The sequence below is a fragment of the Mytilus edulis genome, chromosome 2 (genome assembly GCF_963676685.1).
Source record: "Mytilus edulis chromosome 2, xbMytEdul2.2, whole genome shotgun sequence".
Taxonomy (NCBI): Eukaryota; Metazoa; Mollusca; class Bivalvia; order Mytilida; family Mytilidae; genus Mytilus; species Mytilus edulis.
Window position 1 is genome coordinate 84,192,259 of NC_092345.1, and position 17,238 is coordinate 84,209,496.

A 17,238-nucleotide genomic window follows, 5' to 3' on the forward strand; every position below is an offset into this window, starting at 1 on the left:
ATACAAGACTGCTATAAAATATTCTTTACACCTCAAAAATATTTCCAGTCTCTGCAATGCTAGTTATGTATGTTTAATCTTTATTCAACAATAATTCTTATGAAAGGTAAAATATTTCTATAGTCTTTAAACAGTTAAATTTATGGTTTCTTCGTTCGAAAAAAAACCTGTGTAGAGATCATACAAAATTCTTGTTTATCACTAAGACCTTTCCGCAATATCTCATCTACGAACCCAAGCAATATATACAGTGCATAACATATATACAAACTACATAGTGAATAAAATATTGAACAGGCTATAGAGTGAATAATATGTGAACAAACTAAACAGTGAATAATATATAAACAAGCTATACAAAAAAAAAACCAGTACATAGAAAATTAAAAACTGAGCAACACGAATCCCATCAACTTGAAACTGGGACTGATCTCAGATGCTCTGGAAGGGTAATCACATCCTGTATTACATGTGCCACCCGTCGTGTTGCTCATGCAATTTCAAACACGATGATAAACTTGGTATGTTACATGTAGGGAAAAGGGGACGGGATTGTGGAACATATCCTTCGTCATCTGTAAAACAGACAACCAACTTGTGATGGCGTTCGCAAAATTAACGAAAGATGATTTCAACTTCACCACTTGGAACTCTCGGTTTCATAGCTTTCTTGTGAACAGCAACCTTCTATCATAGAAATAATGATAGTAAATGTAAGCCTGTAGATACCTTATCAACTGAGAGATATATCATCCGTATGCAGGTGCTGCTGGAATGATGCCACATAGAAATGGAAAGTTCACAATTTAGAAGCTGAACTGCTCTACTAGTATTTAGTCATGTTAACGTGTTTTTTTCTCCATTCGAACCTCAAATTCAATTTCCAGATGTAAGTCAAAATATAAGGCAGACACAACTGTTTTTTGATTGAGTTAAACCTGCCAATTGATATTTTATCGTGTGTTTTTCTATGTTGTGATGTTATGCTATTGTTTCAGAAAAAGGGAGAAGGTTTGGATCCATTAAAACGTTTAATCCCGCTGCAAATGTTTGTACCTGTCCTAAGTCAGGAATCTGATGTACAGTAGTTGTCGTTTGTTTATGTAATTTATATGTGTTTCTCGTTTCTCGTTTCTCGTTTTTTTTATTTTATATAGATTAGACCGTTGGTTTTCCCGTTTGAATGGTTTTACACTAGTAATTTTGGGGCCCTTTATAGCTTGTTGTTCGGTGTGATCTCCGTGTTGAAGGCCGTACATTGACCTATTATGGTTTACTTTTTTAAATTGTTATTTGGATGGAGAGTTGTCTCATTGGCACTCACACCACATCTTCCTATATCTACTAACAACTGTATATGTTTTATCCTAAAATGAAGTATGATGAAATACTAGTAGATACTAGTAGATGCGTTCATCATAGTCACTAAATTTTTATTTATTTAGTGAAAGAACATCATTTATATAGGGGAAAGTGGAGTTAAAGAATACTGCTAACTTCATTTCTTTTTCATAAGGATTTCCAGTCTGTAGTCAGTCCCATATGAATAAGAGGGACACAGTTAGTTGTCATGTAAATGCCGATTGTTTGTTGAAAAACACGTTCATAAAACCTAGCAAATATGTTGATATCAAGAATTCAAGCATCCTGATTATGTCAGATTCAGAGAATGTTTTGTTTGAATCAGAGTGGTTTTTTTTGTTTGATTTTTTTTGTACAAAAGTAGGATTTATCCCTCCTTAAGACAAGATACTTAAATGTATCTACGTTGGGATTTTTTTTTTTGACAAAGCAGGATCAGTTCTTTGAATTTGTCGTTTAGTTAGGAATGGGGAATAGGGAAAAGTGTATAAATGTAAATTGTATTAACACTTTTGCAAGATGGAAGAGTCTTAGATTGTATGTACACTAAAGAGTCTTAGATTGTATGTACACTAAAGAGTCTTTGATTGTATGTACCCTAAAATGTCTTTGGATTTTTTTAGTATCCTAATATGATTCACGCCATCTCTAGAAAAGGTAGTTATCACAATGACTTTGAAGCCCGGCTTTGCCTGCTGATATAATCGATGTTAATAAGTTAGAAAGCGGTTCCATGAAGTACATGTACTTGGAAGACCAAGCAATATGACGTTGCTTGTAAGGACACTTATATAGTTAATGTATACAATACATTGAAAGAAAAGGCTTGTGATTAAATATGATCAAACTGAATACGGTTACCTATACTAGTTGTTATTTTCTGTGTCATTTGGTCTCTTGTGGAGAGTTGTCTCATTGGCAATCTTACCACATGTACATCTTCCTTTTTTTTTATATAAATATTGAATAACATATGAACAAGCTATAGACAGTTAATTTCATATTAACAAGCTAAAAAAAGGCAACATGAGTATATCGCTGTTCAATAGTTATAAAACGATTAAGAAATCGGAAACTGAGGGAAACACCACAGGGACTCGGTTAGCAGATTAAAATTTTGTAAATCAATAGTTTTTTTCAGTAAATGGATATGGATAGTAAACTGCACATTGCCAGAAAACAAAGAAATAGTGAAGGCAACGTTAAATACGTTCATATAGTAATGGAAATAGACAGGAAATAATAAAAAAATAAATTAAAAACATTGATTTACAAAATTTTAATCTGCTAACCGAGTCCCTGTGGTCATCGTCTGTTAACTTTTACAAAAATCGTCTTCTCTGCAACTAATGGCCCAAATTTAACCAAACTTGGTCACAATCATCACTAGGGTATATAGTTTACAAAATGCGTCCGATGTGTCCGATGAGCCCGCCTTCTAACCAACATGACAGACATTGCTAAAAATATAACATGGGGGTAAAATGCAGTTTTTGCCTTATATCTCTGAAACTAAAGCATTTAGAGCGAATCTGACAGAGCTAAAAATGTTCATCAGATTAGGATCTATCCGCCCTTAAATTTTCAGACGAATCCAACAACCCATTATTGGGTTGCTTCCCCTGAATTAGTATTTTAAGGAAATTTAGCAGTTTTTGGTTATTATTTTGAATATAATTATAGATAGAGATTAACTGTAAACAGCAATAATGTTCAGCAAAGTAAGATACACAGATAAGTCGACATCACCAAAATTGTCAGTCGACCCCTTTAGGAGTAATTGTCCTTTATTGTAAATTTTTAACAATTTTTCATAAATTTATGAAACCTTTACAAAAATCCTCTTCTCTGAAACTACTGTGACAAATTTAACCATCTTTGGCCATAATCATTATAAGGGTATCTTGGGTAAAAAATGTGTCCGATGACCCCGCTTTCTAACCATCATGGTCGACATGGTTAAAAATAGAACATAGGGGTAAAATGCAGTTTTTGGCTTATCTCTCCGAAACTAAAGCATTTACAGCAAATCTGACAGATAGCAAAAATGTTTATGAGATATAAATTCATCTGCCCTGAAATTTTCAGACGAATCCGACAACAAATTGTTGAGTTGCTGCCCCTGAGTTAGTAATTTTACGGAAATTTTACAATTTTTTGTTATTATCTTGGATATCATTATAATATTTTAAAATACCTAATACTATTAATTACGATTTTAACCTTATTATACATGAATTCCAAAGCATCAGTAAATACAGATTAGCAAAACAGGCTCTCGAGAGCCTCTAGTTTTAGCTAACCAAACCTCCTGCTAATATTATCTAACATGACAATGTTAAAAATACCGCTAAAATGAAAACACTACGTTACAGGAATACACTACTTACAAACAAATGCATGAATACTCAGCACAGATACACGAATAAATAATATACCGGTAATAGTTCATTATAACATGAAAAACACAGAATAACAACGGACTTGACGATAACACACAAGGACACCCAATACGCTATAGCTATATAAACTGCGCTTCACATGATTGGATCAACGTGACAAAGTAAATTTCCAAAAAATGAAAGTTACATATACAAGACTATTTAATTAGGATATAGATTGAAATGATGATGAAGGGAATTTTTAACGACAAGTACTCGCACGTTCAGCTCGTGGCCGGAGGCGATTGTTGAACATTAAACATTTTCTGTTGCACTTGGCCAGGAACAGGTAAAATTTAGTCGCCATTCTGGTAGGCGACTATCTTGGTTAACGTGAGTTGCTTTGGTTTGATTTTTTACTATTTTGATGTTTCTTTGCAGTATGGACTCCACAACGGCTGCTTTCATGGCAAAGTTGATCAGCTGGGCAACCCACTAACTACGACGATGTGTTTCTGGTGAATGACTCAGTAGTAGATATAACTGCAAATTGCACTAAAACTACGATACAAATAGCCCTCAAACGTATGTACAGCATATGACATCCACTCATCCATATTCATGGGTTTCAGAGTTTCGTCGCTGACGATGATTTACTGTACAGGAGCCTCTATTAAACTAGTTTGTCGTTGAATCATCTGATCAGCGTAACATGTTGTAGTTAATCAGGAACTGATCGAGCACGTCCTTTCAAATGTAAGGGCTGACACGTTTGTAATGGTGTTATCTTATGTATTTTGACACGTTTGTAATGGTGTTATCTTATGTATTTTCTAACCACAAGACATATATAAAGAGGCTATCAAGTGCCTGAATCTTTCACCTGTAGTTTTTTATTTATTTTTTCATCAAATTATTTTAATTCATAATTAATAAGCGTGGACAAAAACCAGTGTGGATAGTATCTAGCATTCTGAGAGTATTGCATAAAAACAAATAACAAATTCAGTAATATGGAGTTCTTTCTTTGCTGAATATTTATACTGTTTACAGTGTCTCCCTATTTATCTATCATTTAACCGTTATGTTCTATTTGAGCCACAGTGACCATATGTTTGTAGGTTCAAGAAAATAAAACAGAAAATGCATACTATTTAACCTAAGGTTCATTCAACCTAAATTTGGCTCAATTTGCTTCAATAGTTTCAGAGAAGATTGTTAAAAGTAACAAACATGATGAACAAATTATATAAAGTTACCTCTAAAGATCAAAAACACCTTTAGGGGTCAATTGACAATTTTAACTTATACTGAACATTTTTACTGTTTACAGTTTATCTTTATCTATAATAATATTAAAGATAATAACCAAAACGGAAACATTTCCGTTGAATTATCAATTCAGGGACATAACATAAAAATCAATATTCCAGGGCAGGAATATCTTGTCCAGATGAACACTTTAGCTCATTGTTAGATTTGCTCATATACCTTGGGTTTAGATATATCAGACAAAAACAAATTTACTCCTATGTTATATTGAACCTTGTTTTTTTTTTATGAAAAATAATATAAAACACAAACTCTATACAAGATATCTTCAGGATCATTCAGCTTAAGTTTGGGTGATTGGTTCAGTTGTTTCAGAGTAGAAGATCTTTGTATTAATAAGGCAACAGTAGTATACCAATGTTCAAAAGTCATAAAATCGATTGAGAGATACAAAGTAAAACAAAGGGTAACACATCAACAGTTTGTGATGGTGTTCATTAAATTTACGTAGTGTCATTTATAATATTTCCTCCTCATAACTCTGTTAGAGATGGTTTCTTCGTAAAGGGACACTCCTGTGTATGAACATGCACAAGCATACCATTAAGGTAGCACAATACAAATATAATAAATAAATAAATAATAACTTCCAATCACTAACCTCTAAAATGCTGTAACTTTCTTATGAATGCATAAAAAATAATGAAAGAGGTATATATAGATAGATAAAAGATTAATCTGTTATATGAATGCAATATTTTTTATTATGCAATCATTACTATAATCAATTATTATGTAATTAGTGGCAAAATCTCAGTCAGTTCACTTGAATGAATTTAGCTCTATCATCTCTTTAACTATACAGAAAATTTTAATGAAATCTTATTCAACACATCATGGGCTTCAAAAGAGTGTCTCAAATTGTCCCTATGGGATTCCATTCTCTCTTAAACTGTAATTAGTATAAACATCCTAACCACATAAAAGAAGATAATGTTTAATTATGTGTGAAATTTGTTCTATGCATTCTATCTGAAATCTGAGACACTCTTTGTAGATAATGGCCATAGGAACAACATATACTAAAATCAACCCTCTAGGAAAACCTATGCAGAAGCTAATTTCATTTGAAAGTGGAAATTTGGTGAAAAACATTTTAGACACAGTTAACATTATAATTGGTTACATAATTGTTACATAATACTAACATTGCATTAATTTGAAAGAGTAATCTGTTAGCTATCCAAAACTACCACTTTTATAAATTTTCAAGCATTATTGAGAAAGTTACAGCCATGGCGTTGTCAGTTTGTTTTAGATTTATGAGTTTGTCCCTTTGGTATCTTTCGTCTCTCTTTTACAGCATTTTAAAACTTGGGAGTTGGAGTTATGAAATCTTTCTATTGTGCTACCTTAATTGAGATATACCCCGTACGACAGAACACTCAGATGGTATGCTAGAGAGATGTTATGCTCGGAAATAATTGAGAAGTTGAAATCATTCCGTTTGTCGTAGTTTTTAGTTTTAAGTCGTCCATCTGTGTCAATAATGAAGATAAGTTCAAGGTATGAAGCAGTCCTTCTATCAGTAGTATCCTTAATTCCAAGATCATCAATATATCTAAAAGTAAATTTAAAGTATTTTGCAAGGTGCTTTTTCTTTTTTTGTATTTTAAAAGGTTCTGAATGAGTTCTGCTTCATACAAATACAAAAACTGGACGACCAGTAAGGGGTGCTAAATTAGTACCCATTGGAAAACCGATTGTCTGTTGAAATATTAAGCCTCCAAACTCATCAAACAAATTGTCCAGTATTTTGATAACATTATCTCCACTGTATTGTCTGATAGAATCAGTGTAGTTCTTCACAAAATAAGAATTATTATAACTACGATACCCAAAAAAAGCTCTGTTAAATGAGATGGTGAAGTCGTTCTTTCAACTGAGCATGGGGAATAATAGTGTAAATAGTTTACATCGGACGGCCGACAGACGCCAAGTGTTGGGAAAGGCTCACCTTTCCTCCTTTTAGGAAAGGTGAGCTAAAAATGATTTTTTTGTTATAAATGTTATTATTTGTATTTTCTTACCATATCGGTTTTAATTCTAAATCAAAAACTTTATAAACAAAAAAATCCTGAGCATATAGTTGCTTTAAACTTAACATCATTTAAATTAAGTAATTGAGTTTTTCTTTCTTAAACAGCGAATTACATAAGAACAAGTTATACAGTGAATAACATATACACAATGTATACATACACAGTTAATAACATTTAATCAAGCTATATAATTAATGAAGGATATCCATTGTTATGCTATTATACTTACTTAATTAGAAAGTAGCTCTGTTTTCGTATGAGAATTTCTTAGCCGTTGCTTATACTATAAATGTGTGTCTCATATCAATTTTATCTCATACTCGTGTTAAGCCCATATTAATATAATTTGATTTTTTTTTACCAGCGACATAATCAAGAAATGCAGAAGAAAGACTTTAATGTTCTGTTGATTTCCAATGCTTATCTATAAATAAATGCGATTGGGAATACTTACTGTTCGAAGCGTCTGTACTTGAAATTATTAAGCAACAAGTCGCTCATACATATTGTTGCTAGATAACCTGTAAATGAAATTGGTTTTTGCAGCCTATCACTTGCTCAAAGGCTAAGTGTCTGACTGTTTATTAATTTTATCGAGATTTCTATGGGCAAAAAAAAAAATGCTTTCGCTGAAGAATACAATGCGTGAAAACCATTAGAATAAGGAATGACTAAATGTAATGGATGTAATAACCTGGCTGACAATAGGTAAGAAATATGTTTTAGCAATTAAAAGAGGAGTAAACGCACAAAAGTATGTAACATGAATTCGGATATAAAACTAGATTGAAATTCATTTCCGACAAATAATAAATACAGCCTTATCTTAAAGCAAAGATGCACACAATTAGCAGTATTATCTTTCTAAATTTGTTTACAACCATTGCTGAGAAAACATTCACTTTTGATATTGATATTGATTCTATTGGATTCTTTGACATGTCTCAGTTTCTCTTACATTTCAAACTGCGGGTATCATTTTGATAAGTTGTGAATGACAATGTGCGCAGTGTATGAGCTCCGCAGACCTTCTATGTGTGTTTTATTTTTGTATTGAATGACTATGACAAAACAAGTTTATTCCAACAATTTAACATACCTTCTACTGTAGACAAGTAGAATTTGGCATGTTAATAACATATGCTCCCTTATCTGAAAAATGAAGAATGTCCCTTTTAGACTATTATAGATTTCATTGACAGTTTTGTGTTGTACTGTTTATACTACACTATTTCAAAATCTCATAAATAAAGGCAACAGTAGTATACCGCTGTTCGAAATTCATAAATCGATAGAGAAAAAACAAATCCAGGTTACAAACTAAAACTGAGGGAAACGTATCAAATATAAGAGAACTACGACACAACAGAAAAACATTAAAATGTAACACACACAGAAACGAACTATAATATAGCAATGGCCATTTTCCTGACTTGGTACATGGCATTTTAAGAAAAAAAATGGTGGGTTGAACCTCATTATAAAACGGGAATAAAACATCAAGCATGTTTCCTATAAATGCTTGTAAGACAATGTATATAAACACCTGAATATTGTTGACTTGCAACATAAAACTTCATGATATTTGTCAAAGTTGAACATCTAGGCACTAGGTTTTTCAATTTTCGGCAAGTCAAAAACTTCCCATATATGAGGAATACTCTTCAAGTTTTTTTTATGATTGAGATACATATTTTTAACGCTGAGCATTGTGTCATTCTAAATTCAGCCTCTCTATTTAAGAGTGTTTTTTTCCGTTGGTTTTAAAAATCTAAGCCACCAAAGTATAAATTGATCATATTGTCATATATAACGGAAACGCAGCCTACATGCAAATGCATTTTATCTTTCCGTTTAGTTTTTCTAATGATTCAGATTAGCATGTATAGAAAAATATGAACAGTTTTATCTACTAGAAAGACAAGAAAGGGTTATCAGTAATAATTGAGTACTAGAATTAGAAGACAGATAAAAATACACGGTCATACAACACAAGTTTCTGGTATAATTTTCTACCCCTCGTGACTTAATGGAAAGCTAAAAAAAATCAATGTTTGTAAGCATAATACACAAATTTGCATAAAAACAACAGCAGTGTTCAATTTTGTTTGTGATTACCAAAACACTGGCGAATGTTACCGTCTTTGAAAGATAGTTTTAAACTATGCTACATTCACCTTTAGATGTGTTCTTCGTATATACATAATTATGAACAAATAAAAGAGTTTATATTATGTTTGTACCGTTTCTGTTTAGAAATAAACAAGAATGTGTCCTAAGTAAACGGATGCCCCACTCCCACTATCATTTTCCATGTTCAATGGACCGTGAAAATGGGTAAAAAATATAATTAGGCATTAAAATTAAAAAGATCATATCATAGGGAACATTTGTACTAAGTTTCAAGTTGATTGGACTTCAACTTCATCAAAAACTACCTTGACCAAAAACTTTAACCTGAAACTCGCACTTTCATTTTCTATGTTCAGTGGACCGTGAAATAGGGGTCAAAAGTTTAATTTGTCTTTAAAATTAGAAAGATCATATCATAAGGAACATATGTACTAAGTTTCAAGTTGATTGGACTTCAGCTTCATCAAAAACTACCTTGACCAAAAACTTTAACCTGAAGCGGGACAGACGGACGAACGAACGGACGGATGAACGAACAGACGGACGGACGAACGGACGCACAGACCAGAAAACATAATGCCCCTCTACTGTCGGAGGTGGGGCATAAAAATCCCGAAGAACCTCATTTTGTACCTTTTACATATTTATAGAGGTTTGCATACATGTTATTTTCCATTATATTTAAGCTATTCAGAAAATCGAATGACTAATTAGGATGTTTATATTCGCGGACAGGCTTGCCAATAGGTTTCATCCTATTTTTACAAAATTTCAAGTTATTTAGGTCAAATTTTGATAAATTATAGTTTTGAAAATTTTTAAGAACATATAATACAGGAAAGCTATTGAACTCTTGAGACAAATATCTATTCCTTTGTTTTGTAAAAAGAGTATTACGCGAAAACCGGAAAACTATATGACTGATTAAGATGTTTACAGAGAATCGTCTTCCGGTATTTCAGGTAAATACAAAAAAAACTTTGATTTTTCCCGAAACTAATGACTTTTTAAACGCGATATTTCGATTATTTTGTCGCCGAAGAAAAGATGATTGGAAAATAGCAAATCTTTCAAATCATTCTACATAATTATGTACATGATAGCGGAAATTGTCCTGTGTAATTTTCTAGAGAATTTCTTATTATCACATATACGACCATATACAGATGGTACAGTGCTTTTAGAAAAGTGACAAAATAATTCTACGTTTATCTCTGTCAAAAATAGGCGAATTTCATCTTCTAATAGATCTTTTTTGTAAATAAATGACATTAAATCTATAACAAATTTTGAGGAAGATCAACAATTTTATATCTGAATAACTTTTCCTGCATTATAGTTGGACTAGGGTTAAGCTACCCGTTATATTTTAAATATATAGGGCGAAGGTGCTCGTAATAATTTATCGAACTAGGGTGAAGTTACCCGTTATAGTCTATCGAACTAGGTGAAGCTACCCGTTATAGTTTAACGAACTAGGGTTAAGTTACCCGTTACACTTTAATGCACTAGGGCGAAGCTGCTCGTTATGGATTGGTTTATCGAACTAGGGTGAAGTTATCCATTATAGTTAATCTAACTAGGGTGAAGTTATCCATTATAGTTAATCTAACTAGGGTGAAGTTATCCATTATAGTTAATCTAACTAGGGTGAAGTTATCCATTATAGTTAATCTAACTAGGGTGAAGTTATCCATTATAGTTAATCTAACTAGGGTGAAGTTATCCATTATAGTTAATCTAACTAGGGTGAAGTTACACGTTATAATTTATCGAACTAGGGTGAAGTTACCCTTTAAAGTTTATCGAACTAGGGTGAAGCTACCCGTTTAAGTTTAACGAAATAGGGTTAAGTTACCCGTTACACTTTAATGAACTAGGGTAAAGCTACCCGTTAAAGTTAAACGAACTAGAGTGATGTAGTTTAGAATTAGGGCGAATCTACCCGTTACACTTTAACGAACTATGGCGAAGCCTGAGGGTGAGGCTACACGATATAGTTTAACGTTTCAGGATGACGCTGCTTACTATAGTTTAACAAACTAGAGTGAAGTTAACCGTTGTCAATGTTCACAGGACTAGTCATAATTTTATATGGACTTCCTATGCGTTACACTTTTATCAAGTTATGTTATAATTATCTGTCAGATCATGAAGAGAAATCGTTTTTCTTTCTTTTTTTCTTCAAAAGTTAACCTTTGGTGAATTCACTTTACGTCCCTTTAAATTATATAGCTCTTCGTTCATACAACCTTCGCTATACAATTGTCCAGAAAATCGCTTCAGACGCACAAAATGTATTGAGAGAAATATAAAAAGTGTTTTGCATATCATTGTCGTGGTTTTCTCATAATAGTCAATGATAATTGTAGTCTTAAATACAAAGTGACAATTAAAAATGAGTTTAACGTTTTCTTTCCCATATAACTCTAGGGAAAATAAAGACAGACAGACTAATGAGTATCAGACGATCTTATCGGATCATTAGAATAGAAGATTTTAGTAAACATACCAAACAAAGATAAGTGTCCATCATCAAATTCAACATTAAATATGAAGAAAGTAACTTTGTTCAATAAATAAAATAAAAATAATAAAATAGAAAAGAAATTAAATTGACTGTATAACAGAAGTTATTGTCAAAGTTGCTATTCCCATGATAAAACAATAAATGTGATGAACAGACACAATATCAGCTTACATGACGTTGCACTATCCTATAGTCTTATATTTTGTTCGCACCATGATTAACATTTATCTTTTTTACATCTCATTGATTAGCTGTCATTTGCTGATAATAAATAATTCAATCATCCATTGAACTTTTATATGAGATAGTCCGCATATACTTATATTGACTTTGCAGTGAAGTAAATTGTGACATTACATCTGCTTCACACAAACCAGCCATATTCCTAGAAATATGATCATAAACTTTATATGACGAAATGTTAAAAATATGAGGCGAATAGATATTGCTATTTTGACCAAAACAATATGGTCGCTACCGTTTTTATCTTGATCGTTCACTTGTTTAAAAATGATATTGATCCCTCTACCTTTAAGGGTACTTATCGAATTAAAATAAAAAGACAGAGTTGTAATTAAAAAGATATTAGGGAACACAATATTCTTCGTCTGTTTGGAACAGACAGCACCATTCTCTATACATCAAACTTATATATACTGATTTCTCTACTTACCCCTGTGGGCGTTTATTCAAAGATATGACCAATAAATCAAAATGCTGACGCCCGGACGAATTTCTATCCAAACTTATGATTAGCACTCATCAAACCTGCTGTAAAAGCCTAGACATGTGCTTCACATTTCACAAACGGTGTATGAATTGTTTTTTTGTCATACTCAAAGGAATCCTATTTGAATGTAAACATGAATTCTAAATATGCTTGACAGGGGAGATTTACGTCGCAGCTTGTTTTTCATTGCAGTAATGACAATTAGACATATATTTACACTTAGCTGCTGGAACTGCATTGGAACTTTTTGTGAACAACAAAACACAGATGATAATACAGAAAAGAAAACATGTCAAGAAGGGGCGTCTTGTCAGGTAAGTGTGTTACGATAAGAAGATTTTAGCTGATTCTTCAATATCGTTGTCTTATTCTTTAAATATGTAGTTCTAAGCTGCTAGTAAAATTAAACCGGACAGTCAAATGATGGCAAATAAAGGCATCAGTAGTACACCGCTGTTCAAAAGTCAAAATAAAAACAATCTTATGGTATTTTCATGACTGCAAATAAAGGCATCAGTAGTACACCGCTGTTCAAAAGTCAAAATAAAAACAATCTTATGGTATTTGCATGACTGTTTGGTTGTTTCAAAAATTTAGGATATGACATTTTTTAATCTATAAAATGAAGACTGAAAATAGATATAACTGGGTAGAACTATTTACGTGGACTAAAACAAATGTCTCACTATGATCTTTAAAAATTCCTGAACTTAATCTAAGTATCTTTTTATTGATGGGGTTCTGGACAGTTACCAATTATGATTACCAAAGTATGACCCTACAACCCCAACCATAAACATGCACAGTTTATAGTTTCACTGATGAGTCTTTTGTAGACAAAACACTCGCATGGCGTACACAGTTTTAAGCATGGTATCTATGATGAGTTTATTTACAACCACTGGGTCGATGCCATTGCTGGTGGAGGTTTCCTCGACGAGAGTATCGCCAGTCCAGTAGTAAGCACTTTTGTGTTGACATGAAATATCATTGATATGGTCATATCTATAAATTAACTTGAGTAACACTTTTTTCACATCATATCAATCCGGCAGATATCACAAGCATATTTAGTTTATTATGTCATAGATTAACTCTCTACTTTTCATTTGTCCATCTTAAATTGGTTGACGAATTTTAAATGGACCAATGTGGTGGATTCTACGAGATTCTAACCAAAGAGTTTATTTAATAACAATTAGACCATCTTAATTTTCAGATACATGTATTAATTATTTTTAACCTTTTTTTTATAAATTCGTTATTACAACATAATGTGCATTACCGCGTAAAACCGACGTATATACTTTACCAGAAAAATAAATAAATACTGAAAATTCAATATAACGTTGGTTCAATCTGTTTATCTTGATAAATCGACAATTATCGACGGAAGTATAGTTTGTTTTATGGAAATGCTTGTGCGAAGTAAGGATTATGACAGTTGTTTTCCATTCGTTCCGTTTTGTTAACAAAGTCTATCGTTTGATTTTGTCAGTTTTAGAAGGCTTTATGAATTTGTCTTGGAGTTATTGTATCATTGTATACTTTTCTTATAACATTTCTGGTGATTACTATTCATGTGAACGCATTTGATCAAGGATTTGTAGTGTCCCTATACAAATCCTTGATTTGATTAAGAGACGTAATTCTATTTTTTTTTCTAATTAGACCCTGTTTACACTGGCAACAAATTTGAATCGAAATAGTTTTGTTTTATGGACATGCTTGTGCGAAGTAAGGAATATGACAGTTGTTTTCCATTCTTTCCGTTTGGTTGATAAAGTCTATCGTTTGATTTTGTCAGTTTTTGCAAGAACAAATCCTTGGTTTTAGTAGGTTCTCCTCAATGAATTTGGCTTGGAGTTCGGTATTTTGATATACTTTTCTGATAACATTTCATGAGATAACTTCATTCATGAGAACTCATTTGTCGTTCAGTTGTCATCGATTCGTTTGATGTGTTTGGGGTTTTGATTTTGCCATATGATTAGGGACTTACCGTTTAGTATTTTCCTCGGAGTTCAGTAGTTTGTGGTTTTACTTTTTTGATTAAGAGTAGTGTCTATAGAAAGGCACGAAATCAATTCAGAATTGAATATATAATGGTGCTTTGCTTCTGTTTGAGAGATAACGACTTCCACTAGAATTTGACATAATTCATTATTTACGTTGAATTTATCTGGATTGCGCTAACCATTACATATCTTACTCGTAAAACACAAGTGTAATGAAATTGAACTTAAACAATTAAGAATAATCATGGTATTAACATTTGATTATTCTCACTTTTTCCATCTTTTGTCTCGCCTCGAATGGCTCCGCGGCAGTCAAACCCCAGCGTTAATGTTGCCGTAGTTGGTGACGGCGATGTCAACAATTGTCAATGTTTGTTATTATATATTAAAATTTAGGCAATTAAGATGGATGTAAACAAATATAGGCAACCGTACGGCCTTCAACTATGAGAAAATCCATAACGAATAATCGTCTATAAAAGGCCCGAAACATAAAAAATAACCCTCCAAATCCAATATGACAGACATGAACCAGCGACAACCACTGAACTACATGCTTCCCACTTGGGGACAGGCTCATAAAGAATATAGCGAGGTAAACATGTTTTAAGGCGCCAACCCTAAACTAACCTGGGACAGTGGGGTCATCGGGTCATTATTAGGAAACTAACAGTGTCAGTTCTCGGATACAGATAAGAATGTCATTAAAAAAAACAGTAGTTATCTGTGTTTTTTTTTCTCTCATGGGATTTATTTATCTAATAAATTATCTATAAATATTTTTTCAATTAAGGTATTGTTTTTTTTTATTACAGAAAGTAATCTACAGGATGGAAGAATACAATTCATCAACCATTTACTCATCAGTAGTGAAATCTTGCTCAGTTGGAACATGTATTCCCACAAACGATTCAGATAACTCATATTGTGAAAAGAAGGACCGTTTATATAAAGTGTACGGCTGTTCATTCAGAACTTGTTGTGATGATAAAGATTTCTGTAACAGCGGACATCTGAATACATCATTTCAAACTATCTTCTGGACATTATTATCATGCTTTCTTGTCCAAAGACTTGCTCCTTACACATGAATCAACTTATTTTTAATAATAGCTCAAAATAAAATAAAAACACCTGTCCATTGTAGTGGTTAATTTATTCCTCCATTCTTCTCACAAGTTGAATATAAAATTCATAGCAGAAAACATAATTTCAAGGACCAATATTTTATTACAGATGGAATTGATTGCATTGTTTTAATCTCTTTATCAGAGCTGCATAAAATTGTCATCGGTTGTTTGGTTGGTTTTTTTTTTTGAGGGGGGGGAGGGGCGCAAAATTCATAATGGCTTCTTTGATTTTTACAACACATTAACTAGCCGAAAGTTTTTTACACCAAGGCAATAATGATCCCAGTCGTATTTAGAACAACGCTTTTCAATTTTTCGGTTTTCAATTATCTTTAAATTCGTATTTGATTTGACTTTGCAACTGTTTTAGTTCGAATGCTACTTTGGCGAACCAAATTTAAATGTCTGATATTTAGATAAGCTAGTTTTACAATCACTTAGTCGATTCCACTGCGGATGGACGTTTTGTCACAGATGTTATCCCAAGCCCACTTATTTTCTGACATGAATCATTATTGCTAGTCATATTTAGCAAATTTACTGTTTACAAAACTTTTGAATTAGTAAAAAATTAAAGATTATCAACCCATGGAATAGATTAACTGTTCTTGACAAACCTTTCCTGAATTGTTGACAATGAATGCTTTACCCTTTGCACTTTGTTATGCTTTTTAATAATGTTGATGGTAGTGTAACTGAGAAGTCTTCCGTAGACGAACCTGGTATCCTTAACCAGTTTCTAATAGTAAGCACTTTTGTGCTGACATGAAATATAATGGAGAGGTCGTTTTCTATAAGTTAACTGCCTATTAAATGTTGAATTACTCAAGACACCAAGATTTTTCTTCTGCAGGCAAAGATAACCTTAGTGATATTTTGCAATATTGCATACCAAATAATAAGCTTGCTATCTTTATTGATTTTTTTTCTTGATTTATGACTTTTGAACAGCGCTCAACTAATATTGCCTTTATGTATCATCACCAGATCAGAATCACTGCTGGTTGACAGTCTATTCAAGGAGATTCTACCAGTTCAGTAGCCTTACAGCATGAAATCGATTTAGGACTTTTGAACAATTGTATACTAATGTTGCCTATATATATCCCAACCGGATTAGAATATCTACTGGTGGACAGTTTGTCCCAGAGGATACTATCAGCCAGTAGCCGTACAGCATTAAATCCATTTAGAACTTTTGAACAGTTATATTCTTCTGTTGCCTTTATTTGTTTTTAAATATTTAAAATTAGTTTATAGAAAGAATGAATATAGTACAATATATACTGATACAAGCCCATGTGAGGATTGTAACAAATTAAAACTAGATTTTTCATCAACAATGTAATTTTTATTAACAAAAAATATAATCAACAACAATCATTGTAAATAGATATATATATATATACAAATATAAACAATATAAAAAAATATTAAAATTCATATTGAAAGTTTGTCCTACAAATGGTGTTATATTTTGCATGTGTATTTGCTTGTTTGATGGGAGGTCACACCACAAAGAGTTAATTTGTAAATTTTGTGAAATGATCTATTGATGGTGGAAACATACGTGTTGTAAC

At 32.3% G+C, this 17,238-nt stretch overlaps 1 protein-coding gene across 1 annotated transcript; it reads left to right on the forward strand.

Moving 5' to 3' along the window:
* Positions 1-7,728: 7,728 nt before the first annotated feature.
* LOC139510354 (uncharacterized) lies at positions 7,729-15,671 on the forward strand. Its single transcript, XM_071296937.1, has 3 exons — positions 7,729-7,825; positions 12,703-12,824; positions 15,344-15,671. The coding sequence occupies exons 1-3, from the start codon at positions 7,798-7,800 to the stop codon at positions 15,617-15,619; spliced, it is 426 nt and encodes a 141-aa protein (XP_071153038.1). The 5' UTR covers positions 7,729-7,797; the 3' UTR covers positions 15,620-15,671.
* Positions 15,672-17,238: the final 1,567 nt, after the last annotated feature.